The sequence below is a fragment of the Planococcus citri genome, chromosome 1 (assembly GCF_950023065.1).
Source record: "Planococcus citri chromosome 1, ihPlaCitr1.1, whole genome shotgun sequence".
Classification (NCBI taxonomy): domain Eukaryota; kingdom Metazoa; phylum Arthropoda; class Insecta; order Hemiptera; family Pseudococcidae; genus Planococcus; species Planococcus citri.
In genome coordinates this window covers 89,721,676-89,744,197 of record NC_088677.1, presented here as the reverse complement: position 1 = coordinate 89,744,197, position 22,522 = coordinate 89,721,676, and the positions used below count along the sequence as shown (strand labels likewise).

The window sequence follows — 22,522 nt, the reverse complement described above, 5'->3', positions numbered from 1 at the left end:
TTTGCAAAAGTGCTGAAAATTCTTTTTTTTGTCAAAAATATCAAAATGTGAAGAAATTTTTTTTTTGCCAAAGTTTACCGTAATTGTTGCATTTCTTGCTCCCACCCCTCCCCTCCAATTTCCCCAAAAGTCCTGTTTTTTCGTCGTTGTCAATAAAATCTTACTTTTTAGTCAAAATTTCCTGAATTTTATGTTTTTTTGTTAAACTTTACAAGAATAGAAGTCCTGCTTTTTGTCCCAAATGTCATAATATGATCTGCTTTTTTACTCAAATTGCTTGGATAGCATTGAAGTTTTCTGTCAAAATTACCCAGAAATGCTTTTTTTTTGGCCAATGCTTGTAAAATTTTCGGATTTTTTTTTCAAAATTGCCAAAAAAAACTCTTTTTTTTGCCAGAATTGCAAAATAGTTATAATTTTCGCACCTTTAAAATTTTTTATCCAAGTACCTATTCTCTTTTTTCAGTGTTCTCAATTTTTTCATTCCATTTTTCTAAATGAAAAATTTCGACTTGAATAAATTTTAAAATCCAACTGCTCCTCCCCTACTTCCCTTCCCAACTAAAATACTTACTCGATGAAATTTTCTGTAGAATATTCTGCGTGTTTGACGTATTGATATTTTATACTCTCATTAAGTCAACTTAATGGACCACAGAAACTACTTCCATTTTTTTTTATTATTTTTTTTGAAGGGCTTCCAAGTTCTATTCTCCTCCAAATTCCAAAGATGCAATCTATTTGTCGAACAATCAATACATAAAATCAGTTTAGAGTATCCGCAGATATTTTATAATTAATCTACTACGTACGTATTCGTATTTTCCTTCAGAACGAATTCCGCCCAGGATCAAGGATGTTGGTATTACGACTGGAATTACGACGAATTGGCCGAAAAATCATTCGAAGAAAGCAAAGAGTTTTTAAGCATGATTAAAGCCAAGCCAGACGTACTTCCCTGTACCGATTACAGATACGAAAACTATAATTCGGTCATTAGCGAGGTATTGTGGTATTTTAAAATCGATTCTATAATTCCAAAGTTTTAGATTTTGTTTATTATTACCTTATGGCTATTGTTATTATTTTTTTGTGATTTAGTAGACGTTGATAATTTTTTAGTGGGATTTAGTTTGCGATAGGTATTACTATCGATCAAATATTCAAGCTTCTTACGCGTTGGGAAAGTTTTTTGGAGCTTCTTTTTTTGGCATCATTGCCGATAAGTATGTAACGAATGAGAGTAGTTTACAGCATGAAAATTATTCGTACACCGTTGATTAGTTGGTGGTTTTCAATAACATTTTCTTTATTTGCAGAATTGGTAGAAAGAGTAGTTTTACTTTGGCGGCTTTGTGCTATGTCGCATCGGCATTTTTATCGGCCGCGTCCAGTTGGTTTTGCGTATTCCTATTAATTCGCTTTTTGCTAGGGTTTGCCGGAGTAGGATGTTACAGTACCGCATATACGTTATGTACGTGAGGAAAATCGATCATACATTTTCGGAATTGTTTCGAAATGGAGAAAAATGAGCTCTATTTTTATGTTATAGTATCGGAAACAATGGTCGGATCTTCTAAAACATGGGTGTGTTGCTTGTTTAATGCATCTTACGCGGTTGGCATGATAATATTATCGTTTCTGGCGAACCACGTGCAATACTGGAAAACCTTACAAATACTCATGTCCATTCCAACCATCATTCTTCCATTTTATTACTGGTAACTTTTTCATTATTTTAAAGAAATATGTTCCTTGTTGTTCGTCTATGTACTGCGAAAGCGAGCTATTTTATCGCAAGAGTTGCTGCCTTATTTGTTTCTAAGGTTATTGCCGGAATCGCCTCAATGGTTGTTGTCCAAAGGTAGGCCTGTCGAAGCTTGGGACGTGGTTAGAAAAATTGATTCTACCGTCGTACCTCCTGCTGATCTTCCCAGATTGTATTGTCAAGTACGTAGAATGCTCACAAAAAAAATGAATGCTAATTCGACCTTTGATGAATCAAACTTTGGGCGATTTTTTTTGGTATAGGTTCCAATAAATACGGACGAATCGTCGACTGTTCCGAGGAAATCGCTTTATCAGAAATTATTACAACCTTTGTCCGAATTCGTGAGCATGTTCTCAACACCTCAACTCACGTTGAGAACGCTAGTCTGTTTTTATATTTGGTTCACCGTTTCCGCGGTTTATTTCGGGTTAGGTAGGTACACAACCTATTTTATGATTTTCACGAATTTACCTACCGGAAGCCGGAATCGTTAACGATTTATTTTCATTTGCGCAGTCATGAATGGTAATAATTTCAGCATCGATCGATTCTCGTACATATTGTTGAATGGTATTTTGGAAATATTTAGTTATGCTCTTCCCGTGCCGTTGTTATCAGTTTGTGGTAGAAAAGCAGCTTCGTTATATTTATTCTTTTTCACTGGGGCCGGATTGATATCGATTTTATTTTTACCAAAGAGTAAGCTGCTATTAGAAAACATAATATACTCGTATAATATAACATCATGATACGTTATTGCAACTACCTACTGCATCTGGTGCAATTTTTTTGCAGCGTTGAACGTGGTCATTTTGGTGGTAGCTTTGTTCAGCCGATTCTGCGTTACATCAGTTTATGTGATATTTGCTCTATATACTTCGGAATTATTTCCCACAGCGATTAGAAATACAGCTATAGGAGCTTCGATTACCATGTCTCATGTGGGTACACTAGTCAGCCCATATATCGTCGATATACTGGTTAGTTAATTGCGAAAATTTATGGCAGCGAAATATGTATCAATTCAATTCGCGTTCTTGTTGTTTGAAGCGTATTCAATGTATGTTTTTTTTCACGGCTCAGGGTCCTATTAAATGGTATATACCGAGCACCATGTTCGGATTGTTTGCTGTATTCAGTATGATCGCCGTATTACCTTTACCGGAAACGAAAAATCAACCTTTGTTTAGTACTGTTGAAGAAATGAACGAAGAGGCTGCGTCTCGTACTCGTACACGCCCCAAATGAGTGAAGTTCTTTCTATTATTTTCTTATTTATTTACCGAAGGCGTGTGCAATTGTTTATGTTTATGTTTTGTTCACAGGGTTATTTTTTTTTTGAGAAAATAAATGACTATTATTTTGATAAATCAAATTACTTTCATTCTTCGTTAAATCATAAATCCAAATATGATTTACATTTTGTAAATTAGTTGATTTCGTAAAGAGATCTTCGGACATACCTACGGGCTACCGGCTGCATTGTTTTATTTATCGTTATTCTTATTCAGTTCTAGTCTAGTTTCTAGTTCTATGAATTGAAAATCATTTTGTTTCATTTCACATTCTATTCAAAATTCAATAATAATTATTCAAAGTTCAATATTCATAAAATGAAAATAATTTGCAACGCAAGGTAAAGCTGTAATAATGGTAAATAACGTAATTTCTCAATGCGCCAGTTTCAGTGTCGCTATTTTTTTCAAAATGAAAGTTCTCCCAATTAATAAACTGTCTACTATGATAATAATCCAAAAAATGGCTGATCCTTCGTTTAAACTCGAACAATAATTGAAAACTACTTACCAATCGACTCATCCATTCGCAGAAGTTGTAAACCGCATTTACTTTCGCAAAAAAGTGAAAAATTTGAAAAAGAATGCGACGTTGATAAAACTGTTGCCATTATTACCGAACTAAAAATTGATTCTTCCATTTTCGCAAACGAAAGAGAAGGGAAAGTGGAACAAAAGCTGCTCTGTGATTGGCCGATTCGGCCGAATCAGTGTTACCATCTAGTTAACTATACTGACGCGAGGCGCGCTACGAATACAAAAAAATGATAAAATACAAGTTGATAAACAAAACGAAGAACGTTGACGTTCCACGTTCCAGTTTTCTGATTCACAATCACGTAAGTTTTAATACTTCAGTGTTACACGTACACGTATTATAATTTTTTTTTTTCGTATATATTTTTCACATTAGTAAGTCGAATATTCAAAGGTTTCCATTTGTTAAAAGTAATAAACGTAAAGTAATTTTCGTTATGATCGTTGTAGTTAAGTGACCGTGGTTAGTTTCGTTTCTTATATGTGATTAATCGCAAGTTATATCGTCGAATTGCCAGATTCCATCACCGGCCAAGTAAGAATATTATAAATTCGCGTTAATTGCTTACTCTTACCGTAGGGTAATAATTGCGAGTTGAAATGTCATCTCGCGAAATTCTCCCTCACAACAGGTGGTTTTCAACGAATGATAAGCGTCAGTTATGCGTTCTCGAAGCACCATTTTTATTGTACGCTTCAATGCCGTAAGCTTACTGTACCAATCGATAAAAACCTGTGGTGAAATAGCGTACCCATTTTCGTAGTAATAGTTTCGAGTCGGATGATTTTTGGTCTGGCATTTTACCATAATATACTTTTAATCGGGCAATAATCCGCGTACCTACGAATTCATTATCACGTACGTTTGGCAATGTGAATCGTTCGTTGGTCTCCTCGACGTAGTGTACCGAAATCGACGATTGTTGCTAGGGTTTTATACGTGGAGCGAACAGCGAAATGCGGAAAAAAAAATTGCGAATAGGTGATCCGTCTGTATATAGTATGGCTAGAGAGTGGAGCGAATGTATTTCTAGTACAAATTCAAGAGTTTTTTAATCGGTTTGGTTCGCTTTGCTATGCACAAAGCTTGTACCTCTCTCGCTATGGGCTCGCTGCGATTTGTTTATCGATTGCGAAACTGGTGCCTTTCATGTTTTATAATGCGTTAAAATTTAATTACAATGTCGAATTAGTAGACGTGTTGATGTATATATTGTAAATATACCGTTTCGTTTGGTTTGGCGTTCACTGCTCGTTGTACTGTACTACAATATGTAGCGATCATTGAGCATTCATTGCTAGTACAACTACTAAACTCGAATGAAATCGATTACGGTATCGAATGTATTCGTTGAAAAATGTCCCAGTCTTGTGTACATTTAACTATATCTACTTTTTTCATATGAATGAAATGGAAGTTTGAACTGGACAGTGGACAACTCGGACCGAGTCTCGACTCGAAACAACGTTTGTCGCTCTAGTTTCGCCTTACGATGAAGAACATTACCGCTTGTACTTGTAGCGACCGTAACAGCTATCGTAGTTATCTTCGGTTATCATTTACGATAAAAACAAGTACTTTTCAATCTTTGATAGCGCATTTTTCTAGCCATTTCCTATATTACGAGTATACGAACACGAACGAATAGCGAATATCTACGTTACTACACACAGCTGCCGAAACATGGCTTATTATTCGGAAATATGTATTACTACGTCGTGTTCCTGCTGTTCGTACTCTCGAGGAGCATACTTTTACTCAATTTTTCCGATGATTCGAGTGCCTTATCTCTATGGCTTATCCGAGGACTGAGGAGAGCTGCGTGCTAAAATTTCACTACACGGAAACGAAACAATAATTTTTGTGTGGGTTACCCTACCCTTACATCCTTCCTTATAGTACTTATCTGTGTTCATCATCTCTGTACTGTACTGTACTGTACTGTACTGTATAGTACGAAATACGAATACGAACTGTGCTGTGAGCGTGATAACATGATTTTGCTCTGCTCCGACTTCAACTACTATACTAATAATTGTTTAAGTTATGCTGTTTTCCTCGTGTATTGTGTCTCTATTACCGATAACGATTCGGTTTCTTGATGATGTCATCAAAATATTAACGCTGCGGCGACGACTGCGACGACGTTTCCTTTTTAAAAAACTTCAAGCCATCGCCATTCTCATTCTCATTCTCGATTTCCATTCCATTCGCCATCATCGCCAGCCAGTCGACCAAGCTTGTACGAGAATGTGAATGTGATAGTACACGAGTACGAGTACATAAGAATGCCAATGCGAGATTACAGTCAACAGTGCCATGCCAGTGGCAGTGGCTCTGGTTCTTCTGACTCTTCTAGCTCACACTTCACTTCCCCACCACCACCACCACCACCTTTTCCACCTCAACAAACTAAACTAACGCCGTTGCTCTTCTTGCTATATCGACATCGTTTCTCAGAATCACAATTGTAGTATTGTTTCTTCTGTTTCTTGATCCGAATTCGACGTCAGCAATAAGAAATTATTTATTGTAAAATCTGAAACAATATTAACACTATATAATATCGTATACAAACTACACAAAGTAACCAATAAAAACTTTGCAGGCCGACGAAAAACGAAAAAACCATCGCTCGATGCGCTATAAATAGCGTTTTAATTAGGCAATTAAAAAATATACGAATTACTTAACTCTTCGCTGTACGTTATTGATTGGTTTTCATTTTTTTTTTTTTTTTTTGGTTCATCTATGTTTTTCAATAGCTTTGGAGAAGTCGAGTGGCAAAACTTGACTAAATGTTCAATTTTTCAAGTGTTTGGATTTGCTCTCGTACATTGAAGCATTCGTGGCGTCTTCGAATTCGATGAATGAGAGGATGGTTTACGTTTTGATCGTAATGTAGGATTGTCGTAATGATTTACGTATTTTCTATTACAGCCTTATCATTTTTTCAGTAATTGAGTCGTTCTTCGCAATTCGGGTTTCGCAGTTTCGCTATCCAAACTTTGACAGGATGTTCATTTTCTGGAAAACCCGGAAAAGTTGAGGGATTTCAACCTTCTGAAAAAAATTATGAAAATAGCGGGCATATTTTAAATTTTCATTCCAAAATCAGAGAATTTTTAAAGATTGAAATTACCCACGAAAAACTTTTCTCGTCCTCACAAGGGAACCTCTTGAGGTGTCCGCCTCCGATTTGAACGGGACCGCGATTTTTGGAAAGAGTATGTTCTAAAACCCCCAAATCCAATTTTTCAGCTGCCCAAGTTCATTTTTTGATTTTTGGCGAATTTTTGAAAATCTAAAATTGACTATTTTGGTGATTTATGCTTTTTTAAAAAAAGTACGTACTTGTACGTACTTGATCAGTAAAAATGGTAAAAAATTAGTCCTGAAAGTGATATTGAGCCCCCAAATCCAAATTTAGCCATTTCCAGCCATTCTGGAGCCTCCAGTGCGATTTTTCAATTTCTCCAAAATTTTCAATTTGCTCCAGAAGGCGTGAATATGAAGTTGGGCAGCTAAAAATCGAGTTGTGTGTTATACTCAATCTGTTTAACGAGTTTATCCACATTTGAGTCGATTTTGGGAGGGACACCTCAAGAGTGGTTTTTTGAAAAAATCCAAAAACATCAAAATTTTACCGTTTGCGAGGAAATTTTCGGCGCGAATCGCAGTATTTCGTCATGAACTAAGCCCACGAGGGCGAATTTTGCCATTTCCAGCTATTCTGGAGGCTCCAGCGCGATTTTTCAATTTCTCCAGGATTTTCAATTTGCTCCAGAAGGCGTGAATATGAAGTTGGGCAGCTAAAAATCGAGTTGTAGGTATGTTATACTCGATCTGTTTAACGAATTTATCCACATTTGAGCGGATTCTGGAGCGGACACCTCAAGAGTGGTTTTTTGACCAGCTTTTTTTCAAAATATGTAAAAATATCCAAAAACCAAAAATTCCTCGTTTGTGAGAAAATTTTTGAAATTTGCGCGAATCGCTGTATTTTGTCATTAATTAACCACACGAGAGCGAATTTCGCCATTTCCAGCCTTTCTTGGGCCTCGTATCAATTTTTGGATATTTTTATTATGAAAAAAGCTGGTCAAAAACCCACTCTTGAGGTGTCCGCTCCAGAATCGGCTCAAATGTGAATAAATTCGTTGAACAGGTCGAGTATAACACACAACTCGATTTTTAGCTGCCCAACTTCATATTCACGCCTTCTGGAGCAAATTCAAAATTCTGGAGAAATTGAAAAATCGCACTGGAGGCTCCAGAATGGCTGGAAATGGCTAAATTTGGATTTGGGGGCTCAATATCAGTTTTAGGACTTATTTTGAACATTTTTCCTGATCTAGTACGTACTTTTTAAAAAAAAGCATAAATCACCAAAATAGTCCATTTTTGGATTTTCAAAAATTCGCCAAAAATCGAAAAATGAACTTGAACAGCTGAAAACTTAGATTTTGATGTTTTAGAACAGGCTCTTTCCAAAAATCGCGGTCTCGTTCAAATCGGAGGCGGACACCTCAAGAGGTTCCCTTGTCAGGACGGTTGATAAGAATGGGGGGGGGGGTATAGGGCGCAGTTTGCCCAGAAAGGACATGCGATGAAAAAAGTTCACTGTTGGGCTCCCAAAAACCCAAAACAGAAAAAGATTTTTGCTCTACCGAATCGCTGAAGAAATCCAATCTTTCGTCAAAAATTGTCAGTAAGTTTCATTCTTGTCCAATATGGCCGTATTGTTAAAAAGTCATAGGTAATAATCACTTTTTGCGAAAAATGCCAAAAAAGGTCATAATTTTTACCAAAATTGCTCTGAAATGTCAGCTTTCTTGGCTAAATATCCAGAAACAGTGTCGATTTCTGCCTTATTAGCTGTCTAAGAAGCAATATTTTTTGCCAAAATTCTCAATAAGTTTAAATTTTTGTTGAAATTGCCCAAAAAAGTACTATTTTTTGTCCATTAAAACCTGTAATTGCCAAAAAGGTGCAGTTTTTTTTTCAAAAATGTTGAAAAATCCTTTCTTTTGCCTATAGAATGAGATGAAAAGTCCTGTTTTCTGTGCAAAACAAAAAGTCCTGCTTTTCGCCAAAATTGCCAGGAAAAAAAGTGTTCTATTTTATGCTAAAATTTTGTAAAGTCATTTTCCCTAATTCGAACTGCCGCAAAAAATCATATCTTCTGTTTATGTCGAAAGTTGGTTTTTTTCCAAAATTTCCAGTGTGGTATTTTTTCATTTCTGATTCAATCAGCTTTTGCGTTCAAAATCTTGTGCAACACTAAACTTTTCCCTTATTCAAGTTGTCCTCTGACTTTTTTTCAGGGTATCTAACAGGTATATAGTGAAAATAGCGAATTTAGTCAAAGAATCGGTTGAAAAAATTGAAAAATTCATCAAGGGGTTCATATTTTATTGTATCGTTTTTTCTTTATAAGTAATTTTGATTGATAATAGAAAATACTTTGTATGCAATGTTCCTTTCAATTTTAATTTTTTTGAAAATTTTCCTGTGAAAAATTAGACTTTATTAATCAGGGTGACCATTCTTTCGAAAAGCCTGGAAAAGTCGGGGAATTTGGTCGGTCTGAAAAAGTTAGGGGAGTTTGTAATTTTCACGAAAAATCTATGGAATTTTGAGGAAAAAAAAACGATCAATTGCAAATTTTGGATATGGGTCTGTAATGAAAGAAAAACATGATTTTTTACTTCTCGATATACAAATTTTCGAAGACTTTTGCCCTCGCTTGGGCATGTTATGTTTTCTTTTTCAAAATCAACTTCCTTCAAAAAAACATTATTTAAATTCTAAAATTTTAAAAATCAAAAAACAAGCTCGTTTTTAGGCATCTTGAAACGAATATTTTCAAAAGCTCTCGAATCAATTTGAAGAGAAAATTATGAAAAATATTATTCCACCCCCCATCCCGACAACTTCTTCTTTAAAATATGGGGTAAGTAGGGTAGGTATAGAAAATTGGAAAAAAATGACTTAGGAAACCTGGAAAAGTCAGGGAAAATGACTTGTCAAAAATAATGGATACAGAGGGGTGGGGGGGGGGGGGGGGTTGAGTGGAGAGCTTTCCAAAAATTTAATTGAAAAAAGGTAGTGATTTTTTCAAAAAAAAAAATCCGTTAGATGCCATGTTTTTTTTTTAAATTGAGAAATATCCTATGGATATGTATGTATGTGTGTGTGTTCTAAACGAACAAAAGAGCTATTGTTTTGCCATTTTTAAATGATGGGCGATCTTCGTTCCATCATTAGTAAGAGTCAGTCTCGTTTCGTTCTATGCAGCTGCAGTTATTCTCAACTGTTTGATAAGAGAACAATATAATTTTTGTTCATTTTCTGAAAATTTGTTTTTGTTATGCTGCTCAATGTGATGAGAATACGAGTATTTGTCGAAAATGATGGTTAGTGTGTGAAATATCTGCTGTCCGGGGTAGTTATTTTATTTGAAAAACAAACGAGAACTTTACTATCCTTCCGGTTTGTAGTGATGGCCAGAAAGAGGATATCTTTTTTTCTTAACAATATTGAACACGAGACATCCTATAAATATTGAGAGTAGAATGCATCCAACTCCATTGGAATCACTTTATTCGGTCCAAAGTTCAAATTTGTCAGAAGAGGATGATCGAAGTCCTGTTCGTGAGGATTTCTGAAAAGCATTATCATTATTCACCCTATCGGGTATCGCAAGGTGTTGTTTACACTTTCATTCACTTGGCAGGAGAAATGCGCTTATGAAAAGGTTTCCAGTTGCCACCAACTGTGTCAAGGTCGTTTGTTTATGTTTGTGTTTTTTCCCTGTATTTTTTCACGAATACCTACTTTGAACCTTTGAGACTCGAGAAGAACATGACGAATGAAAATTGAAAAATTTCATTATATGGGGAGGAGTATAAATTCGTCGAGCAGATTTTTTTTTTTTTAAATTGAGGTTTACTCAAAATTTTATTTTGGAATTGGAGGAAATGCTCAAAATCGACATTTTTCTATCTCGATTTTCAAAATAAGTTTACGATGTAACGATCGATATGAACATTTTTCGAAAACTTTCTCCAGGTAATACCAACGTAAAAGTCAAAAAAATTTGAATAATATATTACGTCATAAATTTTTGAAGTCAAAATCCAAAATTTTGAAAAGATAAAATTTGATTTTCCGCACAAGTTGTGTAATTTTTCAAATCAAAAAAATTGTTGGTCAAAAATAAAAACATTGACGGTGGGGATTTTTATTTGAAAAAAAAAAAAAAAAAAAATTATTTTGGAAATTGAGTTTTGATTTTGTGGTAGTTCTAAAGTCCATTATGAAAAGGGTTCTTCTCGGCTCTCGAAGGGTTAAACATGTTTCAGGGTACTGGATCGAGTACCTATCTCTCTATAGTCTCTAATTGCTCGTCATTGCGAGCTGTAATTTCACACGACAGCTGTTCTAATTTTTCGTTTATTTTTGCTTCGAATGATTTCAGCATCAGCGTGAGCGTGACTGGTTGGTGTATCGCGCCCTCGGCGAAACGAAAGGAAGTACCAAGGAGCAGCATCCTTAGTTACCAGCAGAGTCGGCAGCAGTAGCGGCGCCAAGCGAATATGGCTACTTTCGATGGACCTGCGGCCGCTTCGCGACTATACAGCCACACCCACATACAAATGCAGCCATTTCACGATGCGGCGCCCGGCGTGCCGCTGAGTATGCAGATTCCGGTGCCTCCGATGCATCATAGTTCGCTACCATTCCCGATTTTGGGCCCATCGCCCGAGGCGGCGGCCATGCTTATTAATCAAATGAAGCCGATGGTGGCGAATCCGAATCCGGTCGCCGCTCCGGTCGTCAACGATCATCGACCCACCATTTCGGTGCCGGAAGACGTGTACGCGGCGCTGATGGAGAAACCCGATACCAACGTTACGCCCGACGAAGACATGGTCACCACGTGTAGTCAGTGCGGACTCCAAAATATCATCCTTCAGATTAAATGGAATCACGCCAGAGCCAAATTGAAATGTTTCGAACAATTTTTTCAAATTATGCACGCGCAAGTCAATTTTAAAACGATTCCAAGTCAGAGTGCGCCAATGGTGCCCGGCCAAGCGCCCATATCGCAGAATATTATATGTCCGCCGCCACCGCCGCACCAATCCGACCATTATGCGCATAATTTAAAAAGCAATCTGTCGGCCACTGCTCAAGAATTTCGTCCTATTCAGGTGAGTTTTTTCAACTCTTTCGTTCGAGTATTTCGTTGTTATATTCGTGTGCTATAGGTAAGGCTAAAGGCAGGACTGGCGAGAGATTGCCTCGGTCCGTCTCGTATATTTTTATTCTCTCCCCGGAACGATCGATGCATTTTGAAATTACCAAGATTAGAGGATAGTATTGGTGAAATGTTGTCTTTTAAAGCCAGAGAAACGAAACTCCGGCAGTAAGTAGGCCCTATCGAGTTGCTTTGGTCGTCAAATTTTCAGATCTCTGCAAAGAGTGGCTTTTGATTGAGATTTGAGACAATTTTTCCTTAAAAATTGTTGCAAATTTCTTATTTATGATCTACTACACCGATTTTGACAAAATATGGGTCATATTTTAATAGTTTGCGAGGGCTTTTCAAAAAAAAAATCAACACCTCCTCCCTCTCTAAAAAGTTGCGAAAAAGTATCACTTTTATGCTGGAAATTGTTGAAAAGTTGCCAAAATTCTCATCATTTGCTAAAAGTTGCTGAAAATGGTCGCTTTTTTGCTAAAAAAAAATTCCAAGAAAGCTCGCTAAGTTTTCCATGAAAGTAACTTGGGTACTTTTTCTGCAATTTTTGTCACTACAGTTACCTTTTTTTTTTTTTTTTTTTGCTTAAATTGTCATAGTCTACTCTTTCTGTCACAAGCCAGAAATCATAAAAAATTTCATCTTTTGTAAAAATTTCAAAATAGTCTCGTTTCTTGCTGAAAATTGTCTTTTTTCGTAAAAAAAAACATTCCAAAAAATATTCCTTCTCCCTACCTGTCCCCTCCCACCAAATTAACTTTTTTCCCTGATAAAATATGCCAAAAAGTCTCACTTTTTAATCAATAAATTGAGCTAAAAAGTCCTCTTTTTTTTCAACAAAGATTACAAAAAACTGTGATTTTCCTGCCAATAATTGTCAAAAATTCTCGGGTTTTTACGAAAAATTCCAAAAAATTTCACTTTTTTTCAAAAATTATCGAAAAGATCTTGTAGTTTGGCATATGACAATAGAAGTAATTGCACGCACCCCCCCCCCCTCGCCGATCCTCCGGGACAACTTTTTTCTTGAAGGGGACATCCTAAGAAACATTTTAAAGCAAACTTGCCAAAAAAAAGTTGGCCTTACTTAAAAAATGGCGGCCATTTTGATTGACAAGTCAGACGAAATCGCAGATTTTGCGTTTCAACATAGGACTTGCACGAAATTTTTCAAACCTTACCAAGGTAGATCGAAAGATCGTTCAAAAATTTATCACCTGTCAAAATTTCAAGTGCTAAAGCAGGGTGTCTACCAGGTCGCTATAGCGCTAAAAGTCGCGAAAAGTCGCTATTTTGAAAATAGGTCGCTAAAGTCGCTAAAAGGTCGCGATTTTCGCCAAAAATACCAAAAAGTCGCTATAAATTGTCCATACTTCAAATTTTTCTACTATTTTTCGTTGTTTTGAGTTTTTTTTTATGTATTTTTATTTACGTACCTACTGATTTTGTTACTTACTTTTAATTTTTTTACCGAAGTAATTCTTATTAATACCTAACGTTTCTTCCATTGAATTAATAAAATTAAGTTTTCAATTTTTTTTCTTCATAAATTTTTTTCGTGTTACATGGGAACTATCGAAAAATCCCATTCTTTTTCGTTGAAAAATTGGGTGTGGAAACTGTTTAAAAAACATTTTTTTCGTTGGAAAAATGGGGGGGGGGGGTAGGTACTCAACTGAAAAAAAGTCGCTAAAAAAAGTCGCGAAAAGTCGCTATTTTTGAAAATTAAATTTTGGTAGATACCCTGTAAAGTGTCTTTTTCGATTTTTGGTGAATTTTCAAAAATCAAATTTTGGCCAAAATGTGAGAAAAAAATCAAAATTTTACTAAATTGACCTAGACAGCTGAAATTTGCGATACACCCTGTTTTCGACCTGCCAAATCGATTGGAAACTGTTTCAAACCGTTTTAAGACGTTCTGGAGCCTCCAGCAGACTTTTGAAACTCGAAATTCCCACAAAATTCCATCAAATTGGAGTTGTAAAGCTGAAATTTATTCTAAAAACTAATTTCAATACGCTACGAAGTACTGCAGGTGAATTTCAAACCGTTTTGGAACCTCCAGCGACTTTTTGAAAATTCCTGAAGCCTCCAGCAGATTTTTGAAACTTTAAATTTTCACAAAATTTCATCAAATGGAGATGAATAGCTGAAATTTACTCTACACTACAATTTTAACACCCTCTGAAGACGACTTCAGGTGGGTTCAAGTCATTTTAAAGCTTCCAGCGATTTTTTGAAAATTACTGGAACCTCCAGTAGATTTTTGAAACTTGAAAATTTATTCTGCAAACTAATTTTAATGCGCTACGAAGTTGACTGCTGGTGGATTTCAGGTCGTTTTGGAGCCTCCAGCGACTTTTTGAAAGGTTGTATGGCGTTTTTTTGGAAAATTGAAATTTCCTAAAAATAACTGGAAGCTTCAAACACCATTTAATAAATTAATGTTGCGGGAATTCAAGTTTCAAAAATCTACTGGAGGCTCTAAAATGACTTGAACCCACCTGAAGTCGTCTTCAGAGGGTGTTAAAATTGGAGTGTACAGTAAATTTCAGCTTTCCATCTCCACTTGATGAAATTTTGTGAAAATTTAAAGTTTCAAAAGTCTGCTGGAGGCTTCAGGAAGTTTCAAAAAGTCGCTGGTGGCTCCAAAACGACTTGAAATTCACCTACAGTACTTCGTAGCGTATTGAAATTAGTTTTTAGAATAAATTTCAGCCTTACAACTCTAATTTGATGGAATTTTGTGGGAATTTCGAGTTTCAAAAATCTGCTGAAGGCCCCAGAACAGCTCAAAACGGGTTAAAACCGTTGCCAATCGATTTGGCATGTCGAAAATAGGGCATATCCCAAATTTCAGCTTTCTTGGTCAATTTGGTAAAATTTTGATTTTTTCCCTCATTTTTAGCCTAAATTCGATTTTCAAAAATTCACCAAAAATCGAAAAACGCACTTTAGCACTTGAAATTTTGACTGGTGATAAATTTTTGCATGATCTTTCGATCTATCTTTGTAAGGTTTGAAAAATGTCGTGCAAGTCCTATGTTGAAACGCAAAATCTGAGATTTCGGTCGACCTGTCAATCAAAATGGCCGCCATTTTGTAAGTAAGGCCAACTTTTTGTTGGGCAAGTTTGCTTTAAAATGTTCCTTAGGATGTTCCCTTTAAGAGAAAAGTTGTCCCGGAGGATCGGCGGGGGGGGGGGGGTGCAATTACTCCTATTGTCATATGCCGGACTATTGTTCATTGTCAAAATTCTAGTCTGTTAGTATTGAAAGGTAAAATTATCAAAAATTACAAAAAGTTTGTTCAAGCGCTCAAAATTTATGAAAAAAAAGAAAATTTATAAAAATTTTGCGGGTGTGAACTTACTTGTAGACAAGCAGCCAATAATGTTTGAAATGTTATGAAATCTGAACAAACCTAAAGCAAACAAATCTCACTGGCTAATAATTCCCAGAAATTATGCCAATTTTTGCTAAAATTGTCAAATTTTTTATCCTATTTTAAATGCTCTGAGAGATTGCCAAACATTATCACTCCATTATTTGGCAATAATTTCCAAAAAGTTCTGCTTTTTTTACTGAAATCTTCATATTTCTTGTAGCCAAAAATTGTAAAGAATTTTCGCTTTTAACAAAATTGCTTAAAAAAGGTGGGGTTTTTGCAAAAAATTTCGGTCTTGATTTTTTTTTTAAAGGTGCCCTTGAGTCTCTTTATGTAAAAATAATTGCCAGTCTCGTTTCATTTGTGCCAAAAATCGTTTTTTTTTTTTGCCAGTAATTGCAAAGATCACTAATTTATTGCCAAAAATTGTCAAAAGGCCCTTTCAATTCGTAATATTCTGGGTTTTTTTTGGTGATTTTTTTTTCTACTTTGAAATGTTTGCTTGAGTTTTGTCTTTTTTTTGGATTATTTTTTGGTTACTTTTTAATGTTTTTTTTGTTATTAAGAAATTAAGTACGAGCCACGCAGTCTTACTTTTTACTGAAAATTGCTGAAAATTTCAGCTTTTCCTCCAAAAATTATCCGAGTCTTGCTTTCTGTTGAAAAATATTGAAAATTTTCACTTTTTTGCTAAAAATTGTCAAAAAATGTCGCTTTTTTACCAATTTGAGTAACAATAGTCTCACTTTCTGACAAAATGTGCCAAAAGATTTGCTTTTTTGTCAAATTTTCAAATCTAGATCTGGTTTCATTGTTAAATATTCACTACGAGTAATCGGTATGTTCGGTAATTTTTTCTGAGTGGGAATAACGTTTAATTAATAATTGAAAAATGTACTTCCTTTCAAAGCTGAAAACCCCGAAAATAGGGGTAAAATGAGATTTTTTCCGCCTGAAAAGGAGTGGAGATGACCTAAGAAGCTGAAATTTGGATATGTTGATCACAATGGGAGTACTGACCAATCGTATGATTTTGGACCCTTTTCGTACATTTAGGGCCATATTATGCCCCTCCAAAAAAATGACCTTTCTGTAATTTTCAAATTTGACCCTCCCCACTCCGGGAGTTAACTGTAGGTCCCAAAAGAATACCATTCCCCGAGTTTGACTTTATTTGATCAATTGGAACAGGTTAACAGGTTCCCAGTTCAAAGCCATAAAATGTAAAATTATTAAAATCGCGTCACTTTTAGGGGTCGTAGCGCCACCCCCGTGGGGCTAAGGAGGTGGTCGATAGCTCATTTGAGAGGAGATTAAATGATCACTGAGCTCATTTCATTGTTACACAGAAGTTTTTGACAAAAAATTGATTGGGGGGGGGGTAGCTGGAGCAAGAAAGGGCTAATACGTATTCAATCTCCAGTTCGAATCACTGTGTCCCTCTTTCAATCGTTTGATCATGTTCACTCCTCGCTGACCCTACCCTCGCAAAAGCTTTTCATCGTGTACTTTATTTGATGATTTGTTTACTTTAAATTATTCACATCCAATGTGGATACTCGTATTTTAGGTGTGAAGTTCATTTTTTTGATTGTTGACCAATTTTTGAAAATTTTAAAAATTTAAAAACGATGCTAATCGTTGAATTCAATATTAGTGGTGATCGTATGGGGGGGGGGGTGCATATTTTTTTGTGAAAAGCACTCGTATGTCCCCAAAGTATGGCTTATGTTTCGTCAAAATCGTCGAATACAGTTTGAATGAAATTTTGTTGACCATTTTTGAGTAAAAGTGGTCTTACCGTTACTCAAGAACCACTCAATGGAGATGCTGTTGAGGAATCAATCGCAGAGCTACTTTCGAAACTGGTTTCCGGATGCTCTGAAAAGCGAAAAATTTTCCATACAGACTTGGTGGTTGATTCGAGCTGTGGCTTTTGGGGCCACCACCACCACCACCTAGTGGCCAGAACGAAATTGATGGAAACAGCTCACACTACGCAGAGACAGACCGCTGGTGCTGGTGCTGGGATGTACCTCCACTTCTACATACGTAACGTACCTAATACCTATGTAGATGTGGATGGATATACCAGCCACCATTCACCAGTCACCAGCAAACGCAAAGAGCAGTAGAGGTAGAGAGAATGTACTTGTATTTTGCAGTGCGTGTGGTGTGTAAGTGTGCATAGTGTGAAGTTCGATAACCTTGAACTCTGCGCGCCGCATCATACGCCCGCCCGCAAGCCTATCAAGTCGGCCAAATTATAACTGATGCGATACGATGCGATGCGATGCGATGCCATGTTTGCATTAACAGTCCATTATACGATACGATACGATGCGATGCGATAGATGCGATGTACGCGAACGCATAGCATGGCTGTTTGGTGTGCTCACTGCTCAGTGTTATGCTGTGGTTTAGGTATACCGAAACCGAATTACCAACCAGTACTTTTTATCTCGCGCGATGATATTATTCCACTTCCCACCCCCTCCTTTTTACCTGGCGCATTTCCCTTATTACTTTATTTACGTTTTTACCTCCTTCTTTCTTCTTCTCTCGTTTGTTTTTTTTTTTTATGTATTTGTGAATCAGACTCGCGTGTTATTTCCAAGAAGGAAGCATCTTCCGCGTATCTTTCGTACCCTAAGCTTCGACTAGATGCTATAAATTGATGATCCTACCGCTTTATTTTTGTGTTTCCTAGTTATAATCTTCAAGATATGCTCATTTAACTGCATCATGCAATTTCACGAACGGTTTCGAAATTGATCGAGTTTTTGTGGATAATTGTTGATTTAAAATTACAAAATTTGGTGAAAATTACGTAAAACATTATTGAAACATGTTGAATATAATAAAAATATTATAATAAATTAAATCTGCTAAACACTGATAAAATTCCATCAAAATTTGACAGAATTCGGTTGAAACATGTGAAAATGATGTAAAAATGCTTAAAAACCATTTCCAAAAATTACTAAAATTGATGACATTTTAGAAAAATTTGAAAAAATTAGCAAAAATTATTTGAAGGTTATTAAGAATTAGGTACATTGAAATACACATAAAAGCGTTACAATCATCAAAAATATCGAAGTACTCAAGTGTCCTTTTCGATTTTAGGTGAATTTTAAAAAAATCAAATTTAGGCCAAAAATGAGGGAAAAAATCTAAATTTTACCAAATTGACCAAGAAAGCTGCAATTTGGAATATACCCTATTTTCGACCTGCCAAATCGGTCGTAAACTGTTTCAAACCGTTATGAGCAGTTCTGGAGCCTCCAGCAGGTTTTTGAAACTCGAAATTCCCATAAAATTTCATCAAATGGAGTTGGAACGCCAAAATTTATTCTGGAAACTAATTTCAATACGCTACAAAGTCAACTGCAAGTGGATTTTAAGTCGTTTTAGAGCCTCCAGCAACTTTTTGAAAATTACTGGAGCCTCCAGTAGATTTTTGAAACTTGAAATTTCCATCAAACGGACATGGAAAGACGAAATTCATTCTGTAAACTGAATTCAATTCACTACGAAGTCGACTGCAGGTGGATTTCTAGTCGTTTTCGAGTACCCAGCGACTTTTTGAAAGGCTGTATGGTGTTTTTTTTTAGAAAATTGAAGTTTCCAAAAAGTAGCTGGAAGCTTCAAACCCATTTAAAACTACCAATATCACCATGCAGTCGACTTCATATCGTATTGAAATTAGTTTACGAAGTAAATTTTAGCTTGCCAACTCCATTTGATAAAATGTTGTGGGAATTTCAAGTTTCAAAAATACGGTGGAGGCTCCAGTAATTTTCAAAAAGTAAAAAGCCTTGATTTTTCGCTAAAATTGTCAGTTTTTCAAAAAAGTCACTTTTTTGCCAAAAAATGCATAAAGTCTTACTTTTTTAATAAAAATATCTAATTGCAAAAAAGTAAAAATGTCCCTACTCGTTTCCTAATTTAGAATATCAAATCCCAAAAAAATACGGGTCATTTACTAAATTTTCAAAATCCAATTTATTGGTTTTTTCTTCGCAATTCTTTTCACCCCCACCCCTCTCAAAAAATCAATGGCTCATTTTTCAAATTATAAAAAAGCATCACAATAAAAAAGTATACGGCGTCTCTCAAATTTTCAAAATCGAATTTCTTCACCTTTGTTTCTTCGGGATTCTTTAAATTTGGAAGTCCTTTCTCCTCCCTACCCCCACCCTCCTCCAACCTGTGTTTATTTTTATTCATTAACAAAATTTTCTAGGTTTTTACCTTTTGAAGGAGAGGAAGGAGCTAAATATGTACTATTTCATAAATTGTGACGCGGCCAGCGATACCATACCATATGTCGGCAAAAATTTTTTTCGTTTTATTGTGGTTTCTGGTAGTGTTTTTCTTCCTCTTTTTCAATGGTGCAAACAGATTTTCAAAATATTAAAATCTGACAAATTTTCAAAATTTCAAAGTTGCGTATTTTTTGAAATTCAAAAACCAAAATTCTGAGAAAAACGTGTTTGAAAGTTTGGGTTATTTTTGTAACATTTTTAAATTTTTTTTTTTTTTTTTTTTGATTTTCTTCATCTTTTAATGGTTTTACATCATAATATTTTTTTTTTTTTTTTTGACATTTTTTTATGAAAAGCACTTTTGTAAAACCGGTTTTTCACCACTAAAACGACGTGTTTGAGATCGGTGGGTACACCCATTCCAAAGTATAGGCTTCATAGTATATGAATCGACAAAAAAATTTTTTTTGATATTTTCTGACTTTTTCCATGAAAACGCGATTATCTCAAAAAAAAGTTTTCCGACATATGGTATGGTATCGCTGGCCGCGTCACAATTACTAGATTTGAAGTAATTTTTTGTTCAAGTAATGGGGTTTCCACCAGAAATTTCTCAATTTTTCTTCTTGAAAATATCGATATTGAACTATCGATATTTGTGTCATTCCACAGGTAAAGGGCCCATTTGGTCGATATTGAGTTGGGGGTGAGGGGGTGAAGTAGACCTCCGGAGCAATCATATGAGCTGTATAGAAGCCCAAAAAGTGCAAAAAAAAACTCCAAAAAATATCCATAATTAAAAGTTTGAAAAACTAAACTTTTGAGAAAATCGCCTTCAAAGTTTTTTTTCTGAAAAAAAAACTGAAATTTCACGTAATCCGAAAACCTTCATACCTAAAATTGAAGATTATTGTTTCTGATGTCAAATATTACTACCCACCTGCAATAGCGATTTTTTTACTCAATATTTTCATGTTTATGAGTATTTTAAGCCTGAAAAACAATGATTAATAAATTTAAATTTTGCATAAAAATTCATTACTCTGTTCAAAAGCAAAAAAAAATTAATAAATTACATTTTCTGTCAAAATTCAACTTGTAAAAATAAAAATCATGAAAAAAAATTTTCAAAAAATTTCTTCCCGGGTGCAATTCGAACCCAGATCTCCTGCTCCGCAATCCGTTATCAGTGCCACAGGCAGGGATGGAAACCGAAATGAAAAAAAATATCGGTTATTTTTTTCAAAATTATTTATTATGGTTACGGTTAAGGGTTACGGTTATGACTCAAAAAAATAAAGGTTACGGTTAAAAATAAAGGTTACGGTTTTCTTTCATTTATCAAAAATTAATTGCACTTCAATGTCAAAAAAGTGCGCCTGCAGCCAAAAAAACGAAAAAAAAATGCTTTTTTACAGCCAATTTTTGAGTTTGAAGAAAATTTTAGACAAATTGAGCCCTTTTTTCTAAAAAATCATGATAAATGTCACATTTTACACGAAAAAGTGAGATTTTTACTTTAAAAAAATAACCGTTATCTATTTAACCAAAACAAAAAAATGAATCGGTTAAGGTTATGGTTAAAAAATTTCAAATCAATAATTTCGGTTATGGTTACGGTTACGGTTACAGTTTTTTCCTCATTTTAGCGGTTAAAATTCATTTTGGTTAAAAATTTCGGTTACGGTTTCCATCCCTGGCCACAGGGCTAACGCTGCACCAACCGAAATCGCCTTTTTGAATGGTATACATGTTGCCACTGGCGACTGTTATAATACGTAAATGAAACGCATAAGCCATTTTCCAGCTTTATTGTAAAACAAACATTAACATACTATGTACAAGGACTAGAAAGTAAAACAGAAAACGTGACCGAAAAAGCAGTCAACGTCTACAGAAAGAAGACTTCCTAAAGTACAAAATTGCACAGAGAGAGCGCGTTACATTACCCATTCCAACACTTCCCCACAATTTTGTAACTAAACAAAGTACAAACGAACTAAAATTAAATTCCTAAATTCTAAACACTTCGATTTCCTTAATACTAAAACACAAAGTAAAAAAAACACAAATCTTACTACAATTCCAGTAAGAATACATTACAAAAAAAACAACACAATGAAACAAAATTTTCATTCCGGCAAAATTAACACGTTTTCTGGCATTTTCCACCATGAATACAATAAAACAACGATTTTCCAGCATATTCCACTGTAGATTTCCATAATTCCAGCAATTATTCCGCCAAAAGAACTTCCGATGATCGAGAGAATGCGTTTCCATCTAGCAAGATGTTGATTCTACGAACACGTTATGCTTTTCCTTTGAACTGGGCCTGGGTTCCGACGATGCGTTTTCCCATATTCGAATACTGACGAATTCATCTTCATTTTCTGAAGATATCCATTCCGGTGACAAAACACCAACACAATTATCCGGCATGGTGAGAAATGAATGAACAATTACCTCGTTGATTCCACCGGCCATGTGCAACGTTTCCTTCGGATCTTCAATTTCCATCTTCCGTATACATTTCCGCACTTCGGCACATCGAATTCACACTTCCGAACTCGAAAATACTTTCCACAAATCGAAAAGAGAACACTTATCGCCTGCTACCATGTTATAATACGTAAATGAAACGCATAAGCCATTTTCCAGCTTTATTGTAAAACGAACATTAACATACTATGTACAAGGACTAGAAAGTAAAACAGAAAACGTGACCGAAAAAGCAGTCAACGTCTACAGAAAGAAGACTTCCTAAAGTACAAAATTGCACAGAGAGAGCGCGTTACATTACCCATTCCAACAGTGACTAGGTGCAGTATAATTGTAGGGTATTTTTTTGGAAGCGAATTTATCGCGAAAAAGCAAAAACGACCAAATGGGCCCTTTATAGAAAAACTTTAGTTCCGTTTTTCTCCGCTTGGGGCGCACCTGCGGCCTTGATACTTCGCCACGAGATAGTCGGATATGTTCTACATCAAA

The 22,522-nt window shown here is 35.5% G+C and overlaps 2 protein-coding genes across 11 annotated transcripts in view; both read left to right on the top strand.

The window, feature by feature from the left end:
* Nucleotides 1-3,146, top strand: part of LOC135840346 (organic cation transporter protein-like) — a 33,826-nt gene extending 30,680 nt beyond the window's left edge. For all 9 annotated transcript variants that reach the window (XM_065356843.1, XM_065356836.1, XM_065356848.1 and 6 more), the window contains 9 exons: nucleotides 833-1,004; nucleotides 1,123-1,226; nucleotides 1,320-1,474; nucleotides 1,553-1,721; nucleotides 1,827-1,950; nucleotides 2,032-2,203; nucleotides 2,288-2,470; nucleotides 2,567-2,751; nucleotides 2,855-3,146. In XM_065356843.1, the coding sequence (XP_065212915.1) occupies nucleotides 833-1,004; nucleotides 1,123-1,226; nucleotides 1,320-1,474; nucleotides 1,553-1,721; nucleotides 1,827-1,950; nucleotides 2,032-2,203; nucleotides 2,288-2,470; nucleotides 2,567-2,751; nucleotides 2,855-3,019 (1,429 nt within the window). In that variant the 3' untranslated portion in view covers nucleotides 3,020-3,146. The remainder of the gene's footprint in view (nucleotides 1-832; nucleotides 1,005-1,122; nucleotides 1,227-1,319; nucleotides 1,475-1,552; nucleotides 1,722-1,826; nucleotides 1,951-2,031; nucleotides 2,204-2,287; nucleotides 2,471-2,566; nucleotides 2,752-2,854) is intronic.
* Nucleotides 3,147-3,809: 663 nt separating this feature from the next.
* Nucleotides 3,810-22,522, top strand: part of LOC135840308 (uncharacterized) — a 40,115-nt gene continuing 21,402 nt past the window's right edge. Inside the window, exons 1-2 of one of the 2 annotated variants that reach the window (XM_065356771.1) lie at nucleotides 3,810-3,905; nucleotides 11,088-11,823. In XM_065356771.1, the coding sequence (XP_065212843.1) occupies nucleotides 11,206-11,823 (618 nt within the window). In that variant the 5' untranslated portion in view covers nucleotides 3,810-3,905; nucleotides 11,088-11,205. The other variant, XM_065356763.1, reaches the window with a different exon arrangement.